We start from the raw sequence: 24463 nt of genomic DNA on the forward strand, positions 1-24463 counted from the left end.
ATTGTTACTTACATTAAAAATGATCTGGCTGTGGCAAACAGGAGCCTCTTGTTCTTGCTTTGTAGAAGTCCCTTTGGGTTCAACGATGACTCTCTTCTGGGGCGGAGTTTCAAGATGGCGACATAGACATCTGCCTTTTAGGCGCTCTTCATTTTTTAAACTATAATCACCCTTTAATCAAATCTTTTCGTACTTAATCACATGGGTTGATACTTACGATTTACTTTTTTTCTAAAACAATACTTGATCTAATCTTTTCAAACTTAAAATGGCGACAGCTAAGAAATCGTCTAAAGAGCCTTTATCCCTCGAGGCAATTTCTAATCTTCTGGATACAAAACTTGCAAGTTTGGAAAGTAAAATGGCAAGTTTGGAAAATAAGATTACCACGAAAATATCTGAGCTTGAAGAAGTTGTTAGATCGCTTGATACCAAGCTTCAATCGCAGGCATCAGATATTCAACGGCATGAAGTCAAGATCACGACTCTTGAAAACTTAATTTGTGAAAAAATACGTACAATTGAAACATTGGAGAAGAAGGTACTGTCGACTGCTAAAACAGTAATTATAAGTTTAAAATCACCGATCTTGAAAACCGATCTCGCAGACAGAATTTGCGAATCATCGGGCTTCCCGAAAAAGTTGAGTCCGGTGATTATTGAATCCTTTTTCAATCCTATTTTGATGACCTTTTTTAAAATTTTTTTAATAGATTGATGAATTTACATTTATATTTTGTAATATGGTTTTTTCAAAATGTCGTTTCTTCTTCCCATAAGTCTTTGCTTTTGAAACGTCATTTTTTTTGTATTTGAATATGGAATCTTTTTTTAAAGGCATATTACACTTTTTCAAACTTTAATGTTTATCCTTTTTTATTAATGATCTTTTGCTTTATTATATTACTTTTTTTTCATTTTGATTGATATATATTCTTTTTTTTTTGCAACCCTGTATTTAAATCTGGGTGTTATATAGTTTCTTTTTATCTTTTCATGGAGTTGCCATCTTGAAAATGGGGGTAATATTAGTATTAGTTTGTGCGCCTGCCGCTTGGCTTTTTTTCGAAGGTTTGGGGGAGGGGGTAGGGATCTTTTTTCACGCTTTTGCTTTTTATTTTTTTGCTTTTAGTTTATGGGCCGACTTTAAATTATTAATATTGTTGAGGTGTCATGTTCTCCGGTTGCTCCTGAATCATTTTCCTTCTTCCTGAATTATGGGTTATGTGTCTTTTTAACCTTTTATGATATATACAATTAATATTGGCATGATGGATAAGTCTATTAATTTTATCTCTTGGAATACTAATGGTTTAAATCATCCGATTAAACGTAAAAAAATATTTAAAGTATTCCATAGACTAAATGCTAATATTATCTTTGCACAGGAGACCCATATTAGGAGGGAGGATAATCAACGCTTTTTTAGTTCTGGAGGGTCAACAATTTCACTCGAATTGTACCGCCAAAATTAGGGGTGTGTCTATTTTTATAGACCCCTCAATTTTGTTTACACATCATGAAATTATTTCTGACCCACAGGGCAGATTGTTGTTGATTACTGGTTCACTTTTTAATCAAAAAGTGGCTCTAGTTAATATTTATGCTCCAAACTTTGACTGCCCTGAATTTTTTAAACGTTTATTTACTTCCCTTCCTAATCTAAATGAATATATGTTGATAATGGGTGGAGATTTCAATTGTTGTTTGAATCCTTTGATGGATAGATCTAAACCTATTCGAATTCTTCCGAATAGATCAGCCTTACTTATTAATTCCTTTATGGTTGATTCGGGAATTACTGAAATATGGCGGTTTTTGAACCCTAAAGATAATGAATTTTTGTTTTTTTCACATGTATATCATAGTTATTCTAGAATTGATTATTTCCTTATTGATCATCGTTTATTAACAGATGTTACTGATTGTAAATACGATTCTATTGCCATTTCGGATCATGCACCTTTGAAGTTATCTATCAAGATTTCGGACTCTTCCTTTAATACTAGATCTTGGAGACTCAACGCTACTTTGCTTCAAGATCCAGAATTTATTGCCTTCATAAAACAGCAAATTGACTTGTTTTTTTCAACAAACTATACCGAAGAGATTAACAGAGGAATACTTTGGGACTCTTTTAAGGCTTTTATCCGTGGACAAATTATCTCATATTCCGTTGGTAAAAGAAAACAAAGATATTTAGATATAGCTTTATTGGTGGATAAAATTAAAGAAATTGATACGATTTACTCCGTGACTCCTACCAAAGAACTTTATAAGAAGGGAGTTGAGTTTCAAATGGAACATAGCTTATTATTATCTTCTTCAATTGAGAATCAATTAATTAAGACCAGGGCTCCTATTGATCGATGCTCCTATTTCTATGGCCGAAGTAGGAGAGGCTATCTTATCAATGAATTCAGGGAAAGCTCCTGGTCCTGATGGTTATATTATAGAATTTTTTAAAACTTTTTCTTCTTTGCTTTCTCCTTGGTTATGTGAAATCTTTAATGATGCATTTACTAAGAAGAGATTACCCCAGTCTTTTTATGAAGCTACTATCTCTCTAATTCTTAAAAAAGATAAGGATCCTACTTTATGTGCATCTTATCACCCTATATCGCTACTAAATGTAGACTCTAAGATTCTTACAAAAATTTTAGCTATTAGGTTAGAAAAGATACTATCACAGATTATTTCAGAAGATCAAACTGGTTTTATTAGGAACCGGTATTCCTTTTTTAATGTTAGAAAATTGATTAATATAATTTATACTTCTTCACCAACAACCTCAGAATGTGTTATTTCATTAGATGCTGAAAAAGCTTTTGATAGAGTTGAATGGACATACTTATTTAATGCCTTGAAAAATTTTAATTTTAGTTCTAATTTTATATCATGGATTAAATTAATATATTATAAACCTGTTGCTTCTGTTCTTACAAATAATTACAGATCCTCTTTTTTTCAATTATCTCGTGGTACGAGATAAGGTTGTCCCTTAAGTCCTTTATTATTTAATATCGCATTAGAACCTCTAGCCATTGCTATTCGTGAATCTCCTAATATTTTTGGTATTACCCGTAATGAGAAGTTATACAAGTTATCACTTTATGCTGATGACTTGTTGTTATATATTTCTGATCCTGATAGGTCTATTCCCGCTATTCTATCCTTGTTGGTTCAATTTGGTAGTTTTTCTGGTTATAAACTAAACTTGGATAAGAGTGAATTATTCCCTTTAAATGCGCGAACTTTATTGAATGACAGGACACCATTTAAAGTTGTTACTGATAACTTTACTTATTTAGTAAATAAGTAAAGAAATATAAAGATTTATTCAGATTGAATTTTTTACCTATGCTTTATCAAATTCAACAACTTACTACTAGATGGTCTCCCTTATCCTTATCATTAGTTGGTCGGATTAATGCTATTAAAATGATGATTTTACCGAAATTTTTATATTTATTTCAATCCTTACCAATTTTTATTCCTAAATCTTTTTTTGATAACATTGATTCCAAAATTTCCTCATTTGTGTGGCAAAATAAAAACCCCAGGTTAAGTAAAAGACAGTTACAGAAATCTAAAAAAGATGGTGGTTTAGCTTTACCTAACCTTAGATTTTACTATTGGGCGAATAATATTCAAAACTTAATATATTGGAAACTAGATTTGGATTCACCATTGTGCCCACAGTGGGTAAATTTAGAATGTAATGATGCACAAGGATATTCTTTATTCTCCGCTCTTGGTTCTTCTCTCCCTGCTGATTTAGTTAAACTCAATAAACAGATATCCAACCCTATTGTCAAACACACATTACGAATTTGGTTTCAATTTCGTAAGTTTTTTACTCTGAAAAACTTTGCTCTGGATAGCCCTATCTTACTTAACTTCTTTTTTAAACCTTCTTTAACAGATCAAGCTTTTAGCATATGAAAAGGAAAGGTATAATATGTTTTCGTGATCTTTTTTCTGAAGGTAGTTTGATGTCTTTTGACCAACTTTCCAACAAATTTAAGTTACCTAAATCTAATTTTTTTATATAAAGTTCTACCATCCTTTCCCAATTCAACTATGATAGATTTTTCAGATATGATTTTTACCTTGAATCCTTGTCAGAAGGGATTAGTGGCTCTTATTTATAATATGATTATGAAGATACAACCAGAAGTATCAGGTAGAATTAAACAAGAGTGGGAAAAAGAACTTCAATATAATATATCAACAGAAAAATGGGAAAAATTCTACAAATGTTTAATTCTTCTTCTATATGTGCTAAACATGCTTTAATACAATTTAAGGTCGTACATAGAGCTCATATGTCTAAAGATAAGCTTGCTCGATTTTATTCTCGTATTAACCGTCAATGTGACAGATGTCATTCAGATGTGGCCTCATTGACCCACATGTTTTGGTCATGTCCCACCTTACATAACTATTGGAAGGACATATTTGCTACCATTTCCTCAATTTGGAATATTGATTTACAATATTTACATTTTATTACTGCAATTTTTGGTATACCAAATGAGGATGGTGGTCGACTTTCTCCTTCAATTAGACGAATGATCACCTTTGCAACATTAATGGCCAGAAGGTCTATATTACAAAATTGGGAAGAAGTAAATCCTCCTACCACGTTTCAGTGGTTCTCTCAAACTATCTCTTATCTGAGCTTAGAAAAAAATTAAGTACTATTTTTGATTCATCAATTAAATTTGAAGAAACTTGGGGACCGTTCATTCGACACTTTCATATGAATTAATTTGGCCTCTTCCAGACCTTTTCTCTTTTTATTCTTGTTCTGGTATGGAGTTCCGGAGTTTTTGACACTATCATATACATATAAACTATTATTATTGCCCATGTTAGTTTAGGTTTATTTTTTTTAATATACATTTTTTCTTGCATTTTTATATTTTTTTCTCTTTTGATGACTATGCTTATTCTTTTTCATGTATAATCAATATAGGCTTGATTGATTATTGTACGATTTTTTTGCTGATATTTTAATAAGATATTGTTATCTTATTACTAATTTAACTTCAAGTCTAGTGTATTTATAACCTATTTAATATAATATTATGTTATGTTTTTTATATATGAAATTTAATAAAAAGATTGAAAAAGAAAGAAAAGAAAAAGACTCTCTTCTAGTTCCGTTATGAGGTGACTGATGAAAATCTTCCACAGATGGGGTAGGAGGTGCCTGTGTGATGAGTGGGTTGTAGATGGTAGAGAATATACTCTTATGCTTCTTGTACACCTGATGCTCCAAATGCTGTTCTACCACTGTGTGGATTGGCTATGGATTTTCAGAGTCAGCCGGTATATTGGATTTTTTTCAAGGAAGTGTAATGCTCCATGAATCTTTTCCTTTGCCCAACTGGTAATCTCTTCCTGTGGCAAGAGTTCAGAATAATCACATGAGATTACAGATGTGAGAATTAGATGCAACCCACAAGATGCTGGATGAGCTCTTCATGTTGAGTAGCATCAGTGGAAGAAAATTTAGGTCTTAGGTGAAGGGTCAGAATAGATAGCCCACACCAGAAACGTGGACTATCCATTTCCCTACACAAGCACTCTGTTCTGAGCAACACACAAAATGTTGCCTGTCCTGCTGTCCTGATTCCTCCAGCGTCTTGTGTGTTGCTCAGAAAAGTGTGCCTGTTGCAGTATGTTCCTCACACACTGAATGACAAGGCTGATGGCATTCTTTTCGTTGAAGGAGTATGGAATGAGGGTCAAATACCATGATTGTGAAAAATAAACATAGGAAAGATGTTGGAGGCAAGCAGGTGTAGGAGAGTAGATGGGGTTTGAGCAGAGGTGAGGGGTAAGTAGATCTTTAAAAGACAAAGTGAAAACAGAATATTTCTGTTTGGCTCAAAGAAGGATAGAAGTAAAGGTTCAACAAGATTCATGCTTTTAATTTCTTTTAATTTCAGATCAAAATAAAGTGACCCAATTGCAACATCCAGTACATTGAAGTGGAATGTGAAAATCATCTGAGATTAGTATTTTTGAAAAAAACCCTTGACATCTGTCAGATGAAATAACCTAAACTGAAAGCAAATTTGGAAGCTTTGTGAAATTAGAGTAGCCTTAAACTATGCTATGGGAGACTTGCATGCAAACATTAGGTATGCTCTAGTTCAAATTCTTAGCTGGCAATTTAGCAGTTATTCATTCATTTGTTCAAGTGAGTTCATGGTAAGTTAATTTTAGATAAATATTGAGAACAATGTAAAGTTATACAGCAGTTCCAAACTTAGTTTTTTTTTGCAAAGTAAAATGATGGTATATCATTCAGAATTGATCTCCTATCTCAAAACTTGGCAGCAGATAGATTTATTGAATCTGAGGGTTTGACAAAATAGTGATGTGATTCCAGCATCGTAGCAGGAATTTGAGGTAATTAAATTAAGATGGGTCAGAATGGATAGCCCACACCAGAAACATGGACTATCCATTTCCCTATACAAGCACTCTGTTCTGAGCAACACACAAAATGTTGCCTGCCCTGGTGTCCAGATTCCTCCAGCATCTTGTGCGTTGCTCAGAAAAGTGTGCCTGTTGCAGTATGTTCCTCACACTTGAATGACAAGGCTGATGGAACAGTTTATCTGAACATCTCATTTCCAGCTGGATGTACATTTAATACATTTTTTTGCAAGGGTATTGGTGAGAAAAAAACTATCATTATTGACAAAGGGTCTCGGCCTGAAATGTCAACAGTGCTTATTCATATAGATGCTGCCTGGCCTGCTGCATTCCGCCAGCACTTTGTGTGTGTTGCTTCAATTTCCAGCATCTGCAGATCTCCTTGTGTTTGCTAATTAAATTAAGTTGTTGGTTCTGGCAATGAAATATACCTCCCTTAGACTTAAACTAGGTTATGTGTGCTGTAGAGTCACCACTGTGATTGACTCCTAATGGCCCAATTAAATTGCTGGGCTAGTTACTCAGTTCAGGGGTAATTAGTGATGAGCAAAATATAGTTTTGCCTGTGAACTCTACATCCCACAAACAAAATTAAAGCAAAACTCACAAAAAAAGTGGTTATACTAGAACTTGGTGTTTATTATCAAGTGATGTTGACATTTTCACCTTTGCAACAACACTGCTCTTCTTGCTTACCTTACATTTTGTAATGTACTTGTTAGAAGCATCAAGAATACTTTACTGGCTTCCATGTTCATAGATGTTATAGAAACTGTCAAATGATTGGTGAAAGTATAATTTTTGTAAAGTATTACCAGAAAAGACTGCAATTCTTTTCCTCATGGTGTTAACTTTCTTGATAGCGGACCCAGTTTATCTTGAACTTGACCCAGTTTATCTGAACAGCTCATTTCCAGCTGGATGTACATTTAATACATTTTTTTGCAAGGGTATTGGTGTGAAAAAAATCCATCATAAAATTAGATAATTTCACATTACTGAAGGAGAACTCTTAAAAAAATAATTGTGTGTAATTTATCTTTCTTGTGAATCCTGCTTATTTGATGCCTGAGCCTATGATGCTACTGCAAGTAAATTTTTCATTGTACCTGTGCACACATATATTTGTGCATATGACAATAAATTTGACTTTGACATTGTGAGAACCAGCACGCGTGGAAGACCAGTGAGAGTGGGTGATGACCAGCAATGAATCTGGCAAGTGGGTCTGATCCAGCAAGATCCGGCTCACAGTTAACCTACTTACATTTTGCTTCCAGACAATACATAACAAATAGTTAATACAAAATTGTAAAATCATCATCCTGCCAGTAATTGCAAGATGGTTCTAGTCTGAAATTTGCATTTTGGAAGCCATCTCTATGTCAGTCACTGCCACAAATTCATATTAAAAGTAGGAGTGATTGCTACCTGTTGACATTCAATGTCATTTCTGCTATAACCTATGAAAAAGTTGTTTCATGTATGGGATTAAATGTGTATTCTTAATTTGAAGTTTCTGAAAAGTTAAAGACAAGTTTATTGTCATATGCACAAGTACATGTATGGGGAGGTGTAATGAAAAATCTGCAACACTATCACAGACACATAGCATCAGATAAGCAGCATTCATAAGAAAAATATATATTAGAAACAGAATCAGGTTTATTACCACCAGCATGTGTCATTTAAATTTGTTAACTTAGCTCTCACTTCGGCTTAATCTAGGGGGGAGGGATAGCCCCCACCCCACCCCCGGCCCGGCCAAACTAAAGAAATCTCGTTTGGGTGGATGCTGCACGATGTGTCCTCTGTTACAATCAGTACCCCAAAATAACAAACAGTACACAATATGCGATGAAATGATTAAGCTTTATAATTCTTACTTTGACTATATGGTTAGTAAAGAAATGTAAAAAAGACAAAAAAGGGCTCAATCTTATTAAACAGTCTGTTGGGCAATGTTGGAGCTCATTGATAAGTCAATCATACACCAATGACCTCCTCCGATTGTCACTGCCTTTTGGACCCTCGCTCCAAGTCCACCCCATCCGGCAGTTTACTAACTCTCTCCATTCCTCATCTCTCCCCGGCAAAAAACTACAAAAATCTCTCTTCCAGCTCACAAGAAAGAACAACAACATTCCTAACCCCATTATCTTTAGTCATAACCCAAACGTTGCTGCTACAGAGAAACTATTACATTAACAGTGAAACCTTACAGCATGTTACACAGATTAAAATGGTGCAGAAACAAAGCAGTATATACTTACAAAAATAGGTGAGGCAGTGTTCATGGGTTCAGTGTCCATTTAGGAATCATATGGCAGCAGGGAAGAAGCTGTTTCAGAAACACTGTGTGTGCCTTCAGGCTTCTGTACTTCCTCCCTGATGGTAACAATCAAAAGAGGTATGCCTTGGGTGATGGTGGTCCTTAATAATTGACGTCGCCTTTCTGAGGCACCACTCCTTGAAGATGTCTTGGATACTATGGAGGCTAGTACCCAAGATGGAGCTGAATAATTTTACAACTTTCTGTAGCTTCTTTTGGTCCTGTGCAGTAGCCTCCCCACGCCCCCACCCGACAGTGATGTAGCCTGTCAGAATACTCTCCACAGTACATCTGTAGAAGATTTTGAGCGTTTTAGGTCGGGGTCACCAACCTGTTTTGCACCGCGGACCGGTTTAATATTGACAATATTCTTGCGGACCGGCCAGGGGGAAGGGGGGTTGTTAATCACGACCGGAATTTAGGTGATAAGTCAACTATAAGTCACTTATAAGTGGCTAATACACTCAATTTTCTTTCTAAAAGGGTTTATCTAATGAATTTAATATTAAACACACAATGCATATTTTCCTCATATGAACATATAAAATCATTGCAACACACCAATATTGGTGAATCAGTGGGAGCCCTGGGCTTGTTTCCCTGCCACAAGATGGTCCCATCGAGGGGTGATGGGAGACAGCGATACTCGAAGGGGGTTCCTTATGTCCAGTCTATTCCGCAATTTAGTTTTCGTTGCATTCATTGCAGAAAACCCCGTTTCGCAGAGATATGATGTTGAAAATGGAAGCAATGTTTTCAATGCTTTCATGGCTATCTCAGGATATTCAGCCTTGACTTTGATCCAGATTGCTAGCAGAGATGTTATGTCAAACCTTCTTTTCAGCCCACCGTCATTTGCAAGCTTGAGGAGTTGATGATTCACCAGGGATATTCACAAATGGTTCACGGACCCATTCCTTTGTACATCTTGGGTCATTTGTGGTTGTGAAGTAACGCTTGAATTCTGTCGACAGCAAAGATAGATGGTCGCGCACCAGCTGTGAGAAGGATGGAGCAGCCTCATTCTCTCCCAAAATCCCAGCTAATGTTGGAAACATGTCAAATATGCCCCTGTCCACTCACCGTCCCCACAGTTCCAGTTTGGCTTTGAAAGCAGACACATGAAGACAGTTGTCATTCTCCACTGAAGTGACAAATTAAGTTCATTGAGCAGGTTGAAGATGTCATACAGATAAGCAAGTTTTGCTATCCATTCCTCATCACTGAAGTGTGCTGCCAGTGGTGACTTTTTTCCTGAAAGAAATCTCTGTAGTGGTTCTCTTAACTCAAAAACCCTGGCCAGGGCTCTCCCCCTTGATAGCCACCTGACCTCAGTGTGTAAGAGAAGGCGATTGTACTCTGCATCCACTTCCTTGCAAAGCTGCTCAAACAGACGTGAGTTAAGGGCTTTTGCTTTGAGGTGATTGATAACTTCAACAACCTCACCCAATACGCTGTTAAGATCAGGTGACATTTTTCGGCTAGCCAGCATTTCCCTGGGTATGACACAGTGTGTAGACTGGCATTCAGGAACAGCCTCTTTGACCTGGGTAGTGAAACCAGACAGCCGCCTAGTTATAGCTGCAGCCCCGTCTGTGCATATTCCAACACAGAATGACCAGTCCAGTTTGCCTGACATGTAGTCATTCGAAGACTTGAATAGTTCTGCCCCAGTTCTGTTAGTTGGCAGTTGCAGTGCACACAACATATCCTCGTGCACATCGTCTTGAAATATATATCACACATAATCCAGCAGTATTACCTTGTTGTCGACATCCGTAGACTCGTTTACCTAGATAGCATACCACGGTGACTCGTTAAGCTGTTTCAACAGCTGTGCTTCGATGTCCTCCACCATGTCTTTGATTCTCCTTGAAACTGTGGTAGCTGAAAGAGAAACCTGTGCCATCTTGTTAGCTGCAGCTTCTCCCAACAGTTCATGTGGCACATGTCCTTGGCAGCAAGCAGGGTCAATTCTTCACCAACAGTGAAAGGTTTCTTAGCCTTAGCAATACGGCTAGCCACTAAGTACGAAACTCTCAGAGCAGCAACATTTGTGGAGGTGGTGCTTCTGTCCTACTTGCTCACGTTTTTTCCACTCAAAAATCTCAACGGGTTTGTCTTTAAGTGCAGGGTGATTGGACTCAAGGTGCTGAAGCAGTTTTGAGGGCTTTATTGCCTCATTAGGCAGCTTGTCTTTGCATATTGCACACAGGGGGCTTGGAACGTGAGAGTCACCAGTCGCATTAAAGCCATATTTTATGTACGATTCGTCGTATTTTCTGTTGAAGGAAGATTTCTATTTTTTTGCAGTCTCGGCCTCAGCTGTCATCATCGTTAGGCCTCTTAACCACCTCTTCCAAAGAAACTCTCAAGCGATGTTTGTTTTTCACTCATCGAGTAGTTGTAGGTTAATGATCGACTTATAACCTTGCGTGGGTAATGATCTCACGTGCGTTCAAGTTCAACAGTGGGCATGACAGGGAATGAGGAAAGGTTCAGCTCACTCATATTGTTTCATATTGCCAAATCATATCGTTTCCTCGCGGCCCGGTAGCACATGTTTTGCGGCCCGGTACCGGTCCGCGGCCCGATGGTTGAGGACCACTGTTTTAGGTGACAACCAAATCTCTGCAAACTCCTAATCAAATATAGCCCCAGTTTTGCCTTCTTTGTAGCTGCTTCAATATGTTAGGACTAGATTAGACCCTTAAAGATCTTGACACCAAAGAACTTGAAATTGCTCACTCTTTTTACTTCTGATCCTTCTATGAGGATTGGTTCATGTTCCCTCATCTACCCTTCCTGAAGTCCACAATCAGCTCTTTTGCCTTACTGACATTGAGTGTAAATTTGTTGCTGTGACACCACTCAACTACTTTTGTATCTTGCTCCTGTACACCCTCTCATCGCCAATTGAGGTTCTACCAAGAATGGTAGTGTTGAGGAAACAGAGAGCCTGCAGAAAGACTTAGATAGTTTAGGGGAATGGGCAAAGAAGTGACAAATGAATACAATGTTGGAAAGTGTATGATCATACACTTTGGTGGAAGAAATAAATGAGCAAACTATTATTTAGATGGGGAGAGAGTTCATAAGCAGAGATGCAAGGAGAATAGGGAATCCTTGTGTAGGATACCATAAAGATTAACCTCCAGGTTGAGTCGGTGGTGCAGAAGGCAAATGCAATGTTGGCATTCATTTCCAGAGGTATAGAATATAAGGGCAGGGATGTGATGTTGAGGCTCTATAAGGCACTCGTGAGACCACACTTGGAGTATTGTGTGCAGTTTTGGGCTCCTTATTTTAGAAAGGATATACTGACATTGGAGAAGGTTCAGAGAAGATTCACGAGAATGATTCCAGGAATGATAGGTTTACCGTATGAGGAACGTCTGGCAGCTCTTGGGCTGTATTCCCTGGAGTTCAGGAGAATGAGGGGGAACCTCATAGAAACATTCCGAATGTTAAAAGGCCTGAACAGATTAGATATGGCAAAGTTACTTCCCATGGTAGGGGATTCTAGGACAAGATGGCACAACTTCAAGATTGAAGGACGTCCATTTAGAACTGAGATGTGGAGAAATTACTTTAGTCAAAGGGTGGTAAATCTGTGGAATTGTTGCCAGGAGTGGCTGTGGAGGCCAAGTCATTGGGTGTATTTAAGGGACAGATAGATAGGTTCTTGATTAGCCAAGACCTCAAAGGGTGTGGGGTGAAAGCAGGGGAGTGTGGATGACTGAAAGAATTGGATCAGCCCATAATTGAATGATGGAGCAGACTGGGTGGGCTGAATGGCCTACTTCTGCTTCTATATCTTATGGTTTTATGGTCTTATGGTCACATTACACTGCAACTTATCCCACTGACTGCAGATTTTCCCCATCATCTGCCTGTCCTTCTTGACAGTCTCATTGTACACTGCATCCAGTTCTGTACCAACTGCCCAATCCTCAGCCCTATCATTCTGGGTCCAATTTCCCTGCCTAATTAGTTTAAACCCTCCCCAGCTCTCGCAAACCTACCTGCAAGAATATTGGTCCCTCAGGTTCAGGTGTAACCCATCACATTTGTACAAGTCATACCTCCCCCAGAAGCAATCCCAATAATACAGGAATCTGAAATCTTGCCCCTGCACCAGTTCCTCAGCCGCCAGCAATCCAGAGATTACGACCTAGAACTCCTGCTTTTTAGCTTTTTTACCCAACTCCCTAAATTCTCTCTTCAGGATGTCCTCCCTTTCCCTACCTACATCACTGGTACCAATATGTATCAAGACTGCTTTCCATCCTCCTTCAGAATGCTATGGATCCAATCTGAGTCATTCCTGATCCTGGCACTGGGAGGCAACGGACCATCCAGGTATCTCTTTGACATGTACGGAATCTTCTGTTTACTCCTCTAAATACAAAATCCCCCATTACTACTGCAGTCCTCTTCAACCACCCCACTTCCCTTCTGAACCACAGCGTCAGACTCAGAGCCAGATACCCGGTTGCTGTGGCTCCTCCTTAGTAAGTCATTTCCCTCCCCAGTGGTGTACTTTCTATTGCGGGAACTTCCACATGGGCAGAGACCTAGAGTCACAGAAAACTGTAGCACAGTAACAGGTCCTTTGGCACATCTAGTCTATGCTGGACCATTTGGAATCTCTAGTCCATTCGACCGGCACCTGGACTATACCCATACCCCTCTCATCCAAACTTCTTTTTAACGTTGAAATCAAAATTGCATCCCGAACTTGCACTAGCAGCTCGTTGCACATATTCACCACCCCACCCCCCGAAGGAAAGTTTCCGCTCGAGTTCCCCTTAAACTTCTCAACTTTAACTCGTGACCTCTAGTTGTGGTTTCACTCAAGCTCAGTGGAGAAAGCCTGTTTGCATTTACCCTGCTATGCCCACCCTAATGTTGTATACGCCTGTCAAAACTCCCCTCAATCTTCTGCATTCAAAGAAATAAAGTTGTAAAGTTGTAACCTGTGCCACCTTTCCTTATAACTCAGGTGCTCCAGTCCTGGCAACATCCTTATAAATTTTCTGTACTCTATCAATCTTATTCATGTCTTTCCTGTAGCTAGGTGACAAAAACTGCACACAATAGTCCAAATTAAACCTCACCAATATCTTATACAACTTCAACATAACATCTCTATAACTTGAATGTGCCAAAAGCTTTCAGTTATACCCTATCTATCTATGATGCCACTGTCAATGAATTATGGAACTGTATTTCAAGATTCCTTTCTTCTACCATACTACTCACTGTGTAAGACCCACTCTGGTTGATCCTCTCAAAGTGCAACACTTCACACTTGTCTGCATTAAATTCCATCTGCCATTTTTCAGCCCACTTTTCCAGCTGATCCAGATCCCACTGCAAGCTCTGGTAGTCTTCCTCACCATCCACTACACTTCCAATATTGGTGTCATCTGTAAATTTGCTGACCCAGTTAACCATATTATCATCCGGATCATTGATATAGATGATAAACAACAGGTACTCAGCACTGACCCCTACGACACTCCACTAGTCACAGACTTCCAGACAGAGAGGGAACCTTCTACTACCTCTCGCTGGCTTCTCCCACAAAGCCAACATATTCCAATTTCCTACCTCATCTTGAATGCCGAGCAACTGAACTTTCTTAACCAACCTCCCAAGTGGGACCTTGTCAAAAATGTTTTGTTAAAATCATGTAGACAACATCCACTACCTTGCCTTCATCAACTTTCCTGGCAACTTCCTAGAAAAACTCTATAAGATTGGTCAGACTACTGGTTAGAAGATTGGTACTCTGCACTGGCTGCCCATTTCTTCTCCCTCTCCTGATAATCACCCAGGTACCTGCCTCCTGTAACTTAGGGGTGACTTCTTCCCTGTAGCTCCTATCTATCACCTTCTCAGTTTCCTATGTGAGCCAAAGGTCATCAAGCTGCAGTTCCAGTTCCTGAACACGTTTTCTGAGAAGCTGCAGCTTGATGCACCTAGTGTAGATGTGGCTATATGAGAGGCTGGAGCAGATGTGGCTATATGAGATGCTGGAGGTCTCCCATAGTTCCCAGATCTCACACAAAGAACACAACACAGCACCCTGGAGCCATTCGCACTGCACTAGCTATGCACTTACAGATGAAGACTGAAGAAAAAGAAACTTACCTTGCCCAAGCCTGTTGAGCTAAAGCTTCCCCATTCTAATACTGGTCCACTCCAGCAGTGGCAGCTCCACTTGTCCCTATCTTATTTTTATTTGCCCTTGCTAACAAATCACAACTTGATTGAGCTGCTGGAAGAAAATGAAAGCTTTCTAGCACTCCTTTTGAAATGCCTAGCTCCAAACTGTGTGTAGCCTCCTCTCTCGATTCGATTGGGTCACTGGAAAAAGCTGAAAGCCCGCAAATGTTCCTTCCTAAATCTTTTGCCTCAACCTGTATGTAAACTCCTCTCTCAATTCAGTTGGGTTGCTGGGAAAAAAGGATACGCTCAATCAGGATACTTTCAACAGTTCATTTATGTATAGAAGTTAATTACAATACTTAGTGACATGCCAAATCTTCTTAAGGTGCTAGAAAAGTAAAGATGCTGGCATGCCTTGCTTCAGTATGCTGAGCCCAGGACATGTTAACCAAGGCCAGCAATTTGAAGCTGCTTCCTTTCAATCTCTTCTATACCTGAAAGAACTGTAGGTGGTCTTTTGATTTCCAAGATATCCCTTAACTGAGTTGACCTCCTTACTTGGGGTCTTAACCTTTGACTTTGGGTGAGTTGGATGTGAGTGCCCACTTGAGAAAGGGACAAATGCTGCACATGACTGTAAACATCTGACCAGGCATTCTAAAACATGGTGATGGGCAGCTTCTGTTGAATATTGTTGACAAAAGGAAATGCAGGGTGAATTGTTAATTTCATTTACACTCAACACATGCAAAATGCTGGTGGAACACAGCAGGCCAGGCAGCATCTATAGGGAGAAGCGCTGTTGATGTTTCAGGCTGAGACCCTTCGTCAGGACTAACTGAAAGGAAAGATAGTAAGAGATTTGAAAGTAGTGGGGGGAGGGGAAATGCAAAATAATAGGAGAAGACTGGAGGGGGTGGGGTGAAGCTGAGAGCCAGAAAGGTGATTGGCAGAAGGGATACTGATGCACCATCAATAACTCTCAGAGACGTGAGGCGAGATAGGCTTTTATTAGCTGGAAGAGAGCAGTCAGCAGCAAGAGATCCCCACACAACATCCTGGAGACTGAGGGAGGAACAGTGCCTCCAATCGCCTTTATACAGGGGTCTGTGGGAGGAGCCACAGGAGCAGTCAGCAGAGGGGCATGTCCAGACAGGTATATGTAGTTCACCACCGATACAGAGATAGAGAACGGAAAGGGTCATGGGACAGGAGGCCTAGGGAGAAAGAAAGGGGGAGGGGAGCACCAGAGGGAGATGGAGAGATCACAGATCACAGGCAGAGTGATGGGCAGAGAGAGAAAGAAAAAAAAGGGGAGGGGGGGAAAAACTAAATATATCAGGGATGGTGTAAGAGGGGGAGGAGGGGCATTAATGGAAGTTAGAGAATATATAAAAGGCCACACTGGGAGCACTGTACGCAGTATACCACACCAGCCGACTCACAGGTGAAGTGTCACCTCACCTGGAAGGACTGTCTGGGGCCCTGAATGAATCTCTCCCATTTCCCGCACATCTACCCTCACTCCATCTGCCTACCACCCCACTCGGGATAGGGTCCCCCTTGTCCTCACCTACCACCCCACCAGCCTCCGGATCCAACGTATAATTCTCTGTAACTTCCGCCACCTCCAACAGGATCCCACTACCAAGCACATCTTTCCCTTCCCCCCTCTTTCTGCTTTCCACAGGGATCAATCCTTATGCAACTCCCTTGTCCATTCATCCCCCCCATTTCTTTCTGGCACTTATCCTTGCAAGTGTAACAAGTGCTACACCTGCCCTTACACTTCCTCCCTCACCACCATTCAGGGCCCCAGACAGTCCTTTCAGATGAGGTGATACTTCACCTGTGAGTCAGCTGGTGTGGTATACTGCGTCTGGTGCTCCCAGTGTGGCCTTTTATATATTGGTGAGACCCGACGCAGACTGGGAGACCGTTTCGCTGAACATCTACACTCTGTCCACCGGAGAAAGCAGGATCTCCCAGTGGCCACACATTTTAATTCCACGTCCCATTCCCATTCTGATATGTCTATCCATGGCCTCCTCTACTGTCACAATGAAGCCACACTCAGGTTTGAGGAACAACACCTTATATACCGGCTGGGTAGCCTCCAACCTGATGGCATGAACATTGACTTCTCTAACTTCTGTTAATGCCTCTCCTCCCCTTCTCACCCCATCCCTGATATATTTAGATTTTTTCCCCCTTCTTTTTTTTCTTTCTCTCTCTGCCCATCACTGCCTGTTCTCCATCTCCCTCTGGTGCTCCCCTCCCTCTTTCTTTCTCCCTAGGCCTCCCACCCCATGATCCTTTCCCTTCTCTAGCTCTGTATCACTTTTGCCAATCACCTTTCTGGCTCTCAGCTGCACCCCACCCCTCCAGTCTTCTCCTATTATTTCTCATTTTCCCCTCCCTCCTACTTTCAAACTCTTAATATCTTTCCTTTCAGTTAGTCCTGCCGAAGGGTCTCGGCCCAAAATGTCGACAGTGCTTCTCCCTATAGATGCTGCCTGGCCTGCTGCATTCCACCAGCACTTTGTGTGTGTTGCTCAAATTTCCAGCATCTGCAGATTTCCTCGTGTGTTCATTTACACTGTTCTATTTTTTTCCTTTTCCCTTAACAGTCCCTTATATTTGATGAAGTGGACTTGTCTGATGCAAGTGTTGCTGAATCAAGCACGAAAAACGTCAACAACAGCTTCACGGTACGATTTCACTCTCTACTCTTTGCATGTGATGGTGTGATTTGGCTAACTTTTGACTGCAGGGAGATGTTGGCATGATTTTCAAAATATCATTCTGTTATCCAGATGCCTGGAGATCTGGAGAAGTGACTTGAGTCCCTGTCCAGCAAATGGAAAATTTAATTTCAAATAATTAAATAAATTTGGAATACAGTTACTTGGAATAATGTTGGTGACAATTCACATTGTCCTCTCCCACCGGTTCATTTGTTTTCTCACCCTTTATCCTCTGTCTCTTTGTCTCCCTCCATGTATCATTCACCTGTCACAGTCTTTCAGCTCCACCCTTGCTCACCTCACCTACCCAGCACTACTTGCCTGTCATCCTGCTCCGCTCCTCTGTCCACCATTTGCTTCAGAACCCTTTCTCCCCTTTATACTAACTACCTTTTCTCCTTGGAGCAACGGAGGATGAGAAGTGACCTTATAGAGGTGTACAAGATAATGAGAGGCATTGATCATGTGGCTAGTCAGAGGCTTTTTCCTAGGGCTAAAATGGCTAACACAAGAGGGCATAGTTTTAAGGTGCTTGGAAGTAGGTACAGAGGAGGTGTCAGGTACATTTTTTACGCATAGAGTGGTGAGTGCGTGGAATGGGCTGCCGGCGGCGGTGGTGGAGGCGAAAACGATAGGGTCTTTTCAGAGACTCCTGGATGGAGACATGGAGCTTAGAAAAATAGAGGGTTATGGATAAGCCTTAGTAGTGCCAAGGTAGGGACATGTTTGGCACAGTTTTGTGGGCCAAATAGCCTGTATTGTGCTTTAGGTTTTCTATGTTTCTACGTTACCTTGCCTCTCTGTTCTCAGTTCCGATATAGGTTTTTCATCAGAAATGTCAACAGTTCTTTTCCCACCACAGGTACTGCCTGACCTGTTGAATTTTTGAAGCAGATTGTTTGTTGACTCTGATTCTATCTGATACTATTTGTAAAAACTCACCTAGTTCAGTATCAGCCTTCAGGGGAAGAAATAGGCCTTTCTTATCTGGGGTCTGGCCTACATGGGACTTTAGTCTCAGCAGTACACTCTGTCTTCTGAGATGGCCTTGAAAGACAGCTGATTCAGAGCTTAATTAAGGATGCATAACAAATGCTACTGAACACTTATTTAATTGTATTCCTTATCTAAGTCAGGGAGGAAGAGCTTGGCAAATTGTGGGTCAAGTGACAAGCTGTTGTTCCTGGAGCTCTGAAACAAAACTTGGAATTGCTAGATGACTCACCGGGTCAGTAGCATCAATAGTAGAGAGAGATGGATAATGGTTATCTTGCTGGAGCACTGACTCTGCTTCACTTTCCATGGATTTTGCCTGATCTGTTAATGTTTTTAGCATTTTGTGTTTTTCATTGGCAAGTTGTTTCTTTGGAGGACTGGTGCCTTTCAACAACAGTCATCTTCAATTGGCTTCCTACTTCCAGTTTATCTCTCTGTTGATAGCGTTCTTAATTCTAAGTCAGCCATTGTTGGGTCAAGTGTCACTTCAGCACTAAATCTAAATTGATATCATGGTGTGGATTTGATGGAATGTTGTCAGTAACACTGTCCTTTAGATGAGCTGCTAACACACGGCCTTTCTGCAGATTATATAACCATATAACCATATAACAATCACAGCACGGAAACAGGCCATCTCGGCCCTCCTAGTCCGTGCCGAACTCTTAATCTCACCTAGTCCCACCTACCTGCACTCAGCCCATAACCCTCCACTCCTTTCCTGTCCATATACCTATCCAATTTTACCTTAAATGACACAACTGAACTGGCCTCTAGTACTTTTACAGGAAGCTCATTCCACACAGCTATCACTCTCTGTGATAATAAATGTACTTTGAATATTTGAAATGAAAAATGTTATGCTTTAACCTGAGATGTCAAATGTAACTTAAGTCAGTTAGAATTAAAATAAGTGAACCTGATTTCTTTGCACTCAACAGTTTGATACTCACGAGGTAATTATGTACCCACAAGGAAAATAAACAGTTCTAATAATAGAAGTTTAATTTTAATACTCCAACTTTCTAAGAATGCTTCTGTCTGAGTATGCTGGCTACCTGGGCAGATGATTCTGGTATTCAGCACTGGGAGATTTTCTTTGCTAGCAGTTAATGGTGAGGTTGTAAATGGACCAGTGTAGGAAGTGGTGGTGCGATGGATTCGTCTCTCTGGAGGGGATCTCTGACCAGACCGGAAAGCTGAAATAATGAAAAATATCATTAATTATACACTGCTGAACATATATAAGGGAGAGGGAAGGATGTTGTAAGCATGCAGGGCAGCAGGATGCAGAGAGAGGGCAAGAGGGACACAGAATAGCAAGGGCATCAGAAGAAAAATATATCAAAGGAAAGGGAGGGGGCAGAAGCAGTTACAAGGGAGTAGGGAAGTGGAAAGAAAAGGGAGAAAATATCAAAGTATTTTCAATTAACACAAAATAATCTTTCTTGTAAAGCATCTTGAACAGAAATCTCTACCAGCTACACGTTAAAAAATGTCCTTCATCTTCATAATTCTTAATCACTAAGTGCGATCAACAACCCTCCTAATTCAGATAGGTGCTTATACTTCTTTTTGCCCATTTTCCATATCTCCAGTTACAACTCTCTAGTGCATTACACTTCCTATGCAAGACAATCATTTCAATACATATATTCCAGGGCTCAGATGAAAAATACTGTGTCTGATGTGTAAATGATGAGGTAAGAAGACAATTCGGTTCATCATACAGACATGGTAAGGAACCCAGCAATCAATGCAAGGATGCAGTATAGTCACTGCACACCTTTTACATGTAATGTGAAAGCACAATGAAGTTTTACTTTCAATTCTATAGAAGCACAAGTGAAAAGTGACATCTTGTTTGGGCCAGCCGAACAAGACTTTGGGTCTCTATGTTCCATGATAGGATTCAGCATTGGTCATTGAGGACCAGTATGGCAGTTGAACAAAACTTTGCCCCTGTCATTTAACAGCCTCACATTTGAAAAATAATTCTGTAGAATTTCAAGAGAATTTTTTCCCAACCAAATGAGGCTTAGTAGGGGAGTTAAATGGTGAAAAAAAGCCAGTTTATGAGGGAAAGGAATCTCTGCTATTTTGTAAAAGAAACAATGAAGATGGGGCATAAAGATCCAAAAAGGGTAGTTTAAGGTTGTAAGGACACTGCCATGGGATATAAGCAGGCTCAGTAAATGGTCAAAAAGGTGGCAGATGGAGTATAATCTGGGAAGAATAGTTAACTCCTGTTAAAAACCTGGTAAAGCAGAATCTCAGGCTACGTCCACGTCCTTGCTTGTATGAAGGTGTTTACCTATTTATGCAAGTACTTCTCTGACTATAGATGTGTAACAGCCTAATGTAACATTGTATGGAAATACAAGATAATACTGATGCAGACATGTTTTATTCATTTAACAAGGGGCTTTATTAATGCAACAGAGTTGTCAGTTTTTCAATGTTCGTTGTCAGCCAGGTCATACTGTCCGTGATCTCCCTGTCAGTTGCCTCCAAACGCTCCAGTCTTTGTTTTTTTTTACTTTTAAGTCCTCCTGCATGAGAACCAACAACTGTCTGTCGTTTAAGTTTTTCTAGTCTATAACTGAACAAACACGCACCGTCTTTCACAGCGAGATTCGACACCAAGCATGTCGCTTGTTTTCGGTAGATGTGTCCTGCGCATGCGCAGATGGAGGAGATTCTCTGAAATATCCGTTTCAATGTGGACAGAGATATTTTTAAAAACGCATAGTGTGGGCACCTATTGTTTTTATGCGAAACCAGCTTTTTCAAAATTATCTGGTCTAGTATGGATGTAGCCTTAGTATAATTTGAAGTACACCAGCAACTGTCAGAGCATACTGTTACCTGATCTAAAATACACCACAAAAGAATTAGGTAATTTAGTCATTCACCTACTATAATTAGAAAGAATTATCTACAAGGGAGGTTTGATAAACTTGGATTGTTTCCACTGTAGTGAGGGAGGTTGGCAGGTTTATAAAATTATGAATGGCATAGATAGGGTTGATAATCAGAATCTTTTCCCCAGGGTACAAATGTCAAATAGTAGAAGTCAAGTTGTAGTTATCGTGTCTCTGGCACCGAGACTTGACCCTCAGCTCAGAAAGGAAGGAGGGAAAAGAGGAGAGCAGTAGTGATAGGGATTCGATAGGGGGACAGATAAGAGTTTCTCTGGGAAACATAGAGAATCTCGGATAGTATGTTGCCTCCCTGGTGCTAAGGTCCGCGATATCTCGGATTGAGCTCTTGGTATTCTTAGGATGGAGGGTGAGCAGCCAGATATTGTGGTCCATGTAGGGACCAATGATGTGGATAGGAAGAAGGAGGAGGTCCCGCAAAGAGAGCTTAGGGAGTTAGGTGCAAAGTTGAAGGACAGGACCTCCAGAGTTGCAGTCTTAGGATTGTTACCTGTGCCATGTGCCAGTGAGGCTAGAACTAGGAAGATAATGCAGCTAAATACGTGGCTAAGGAAATGGTGCAGGAGAAAGGGCTTCATGCTTCTGGAAAGTTGGGCTTTGTTCCAGGGAAGGTGGGACCTGTTCCAACAGGAGGGTTTACACCCAAACTGAAAGGGTACTAACATCCTTGCGGGTAGGTTAGCTAGTGCTGCTCTGGTGGGGGGTTTAAGCTAGATTTGCAGGGGGAGGGGAACCAGAGTGTTAGAGCAGATGGTGAGGTGGAGGAGGATAAAGGTCATGCAAGGACTGCTTGTGTGGACAGAAATGAAAGGTTTGTATGTTCTCAGGTGCCAAACTGAAGAGACTAGGGAAGAGGTCAAATAGAGAAAGATAGGAGACAGCATGTGAGGGAGGATAGGCAGGTGATAGAGAAGGGATGCGCTCAGATCGAAGGTTTGAGATGTATCTATTTTAACACAGGGAGTGTTGTGAACAAAGTGGATGAGCTTAGAGTGTGGATCAGTACTTGGAGATGTGATGTGGTGGCCACTACAGAGATTTGGGTAGTTCGGGGACAGGAAAGGTTACTTCAAATGCCGCGTTTTAGGTGTTTCAGAAAGGACAGAGAAGGAGGCAAAAGAGGTGGGGGGTGTAGCACTGTTGATCAGAGATAGTGTCATGGCTGCAGAAAAGGTGGACGTCATGGAGGATTGTCAATGGAGTCTCTGTGGGTGGAGAATAGGAATAGGAAGGGGTCAATAACTTTACTGGGTGTTTTTAATAGGCCGCCCAATAGTAACAGGGATATCGAGAAGCAGATAGGGAAACAGGTACTGGAAAGCTGTAATAATAACAGAGTTGTGATGGGAGATTTTAATTTCCCAAATATAGATTGGCATTTCCCTAGACCAAGGGGTTTAGATGGGGTGGAGTTTGTTAGGTGTGTTCAGGAAGGTTTCCTTACACAGTATGTAGATAAGCCTACAAGAGGAGAGGCTGTACTTGATCTGGTATTGGGAAATGAACCTGGTCAGGTGTCAGATCTCTCAGTGGGAGAGCATTTTGGAGATAGTGATCATAATTCTATCTCCTTTATTATAGCATTGGAGAGAGATAGGAACAGACAAGTTAGAAAAGTGTTTAATTGGAGTAAGGGAAGTAATGAGACTATCAGGCAGGAAATTGGAAGCTTAAATTGGAAACAAATGTTCTCAAGGAAAAGTACGAAAGAAATCTGGCAAATGGTCAGGGAATATTTGTGTGAAGTTCTGCATAGGTACATTGGCTGTAATAAATCTAATCAAGAAGAAAAGAAAAGCTTACAAAAGGTTCAGAGAGCCTTTTGTAGATCTAGATGTTAGAGATATAGAAGATTATAAGGCTAACAGGAAGGAGCTTAAGAAGGAAATTAGGAGAGCCAGAAGGGGCCATGAGAAGGCCTTGGCGGGCAGGATTAAGGAAAACCCCAAGGCATTCTACAAGTATGTGAAGAGTAAGAGGATAAGACGTGAAAGAATAAGACCTGTCAAATGTGACAGTGGGGAAGTATGTATAGAACCGGAGGAAATAGCAGAGGTACTTAATGAATACTTTACTTAAGTATTCACTATGGAAAAGGCTCGGTGATAATAATGGCGACTTGCAGCAGATTGAAAAGCTTGAGCATGTAGATATTAAGAAAGGGGATGTGCTGGAAAGCATCAAGTTGGATAAGTTACCGGGACCGGATGAGATGTACCCCAGGCTACTGTGGGAGGTGAGGGAGGAGATTGCTGAGCCTCTGGCGATGATCTTTGCATCATCAGTAGGGATGGGAGAGGTTCCAGAGAATTGGAGGGTTGCAGATCTTGTTCCCTTATTCAAGAAAGGGAGTAGAGATAGACCATGAAATTATAGACCAGTGAGTCTTACCTCAGTTGATGGAGAAGATCCTGAGAGGCAGGATTTATGAACATTTGGAGAGGTATAATATGATTAGGAATAGTCAGCATGGCTTTGTCAACGGCTGGTCGTGCCTTACGAGACTGATTTAACTTTTTTAAGGATATGTTTAAACATATTGATGAAGGAATAGCAGTAGATGTAGTATATGTGGATTTCAGCCATGCATTTGATAAGGTACCCCATGCAAGGCTTGTTGCGAAAGTAAGGAGGCATGGGATCCAAGGGGACCTTGCTTTGAGGATCCAGAACTAACTTGCCCATAAGAAGGCAAAGAGTGGTTGTAGACAGGTCATATTCTGCATGGAGGTCGGTCACCAGTGGTGTGCCTCAGGGATCTGTTCTGGGACCCGTACTCTTCGTGATTTTTATAAATGACCTGGATGAGGAAG

The 24463-nt window shown here is 40.4% G+C and overlaps 1 protein-coding gene across 2 annotated transcripts in view; it reads left to right on the forward strand.

The window, feature by feature from the left end:
- Positions 1-24463, forward strand: part of dgkh (diacylglycerol kinase, eta) — a 503605-nt gene that overhangs the window by 212521 nt on the left and 266621 nt on the right. For both annotated transcript variants that reach the window (XM_059967802.1, XM_059967801.1), the window contains one exon: positions 17596-17676. In XM_059967802.1, coding sequence (XP_059823785.1) covers positions 17596-17676 — 81 coding nt within the window. The remainder of the gene's footprint in view (positions 1-17595; positions 17677-24463) is intronic.

This window comes from Hypanus sabinus, chromosome 4 (assembly GCF_030144855.1).
Source record: "Hypanus sabinus isolate sHypSab1 chromosome 4, sHypSab1.hap1, whole genome shotgun sequence".
Taxonomy (NCBI): Eukaryota; Metazoa; Chordata; class Chondrichthyes; order Myliobatiformes; family Dasyatidae; genus Hypanus; species Hypanus sabinus.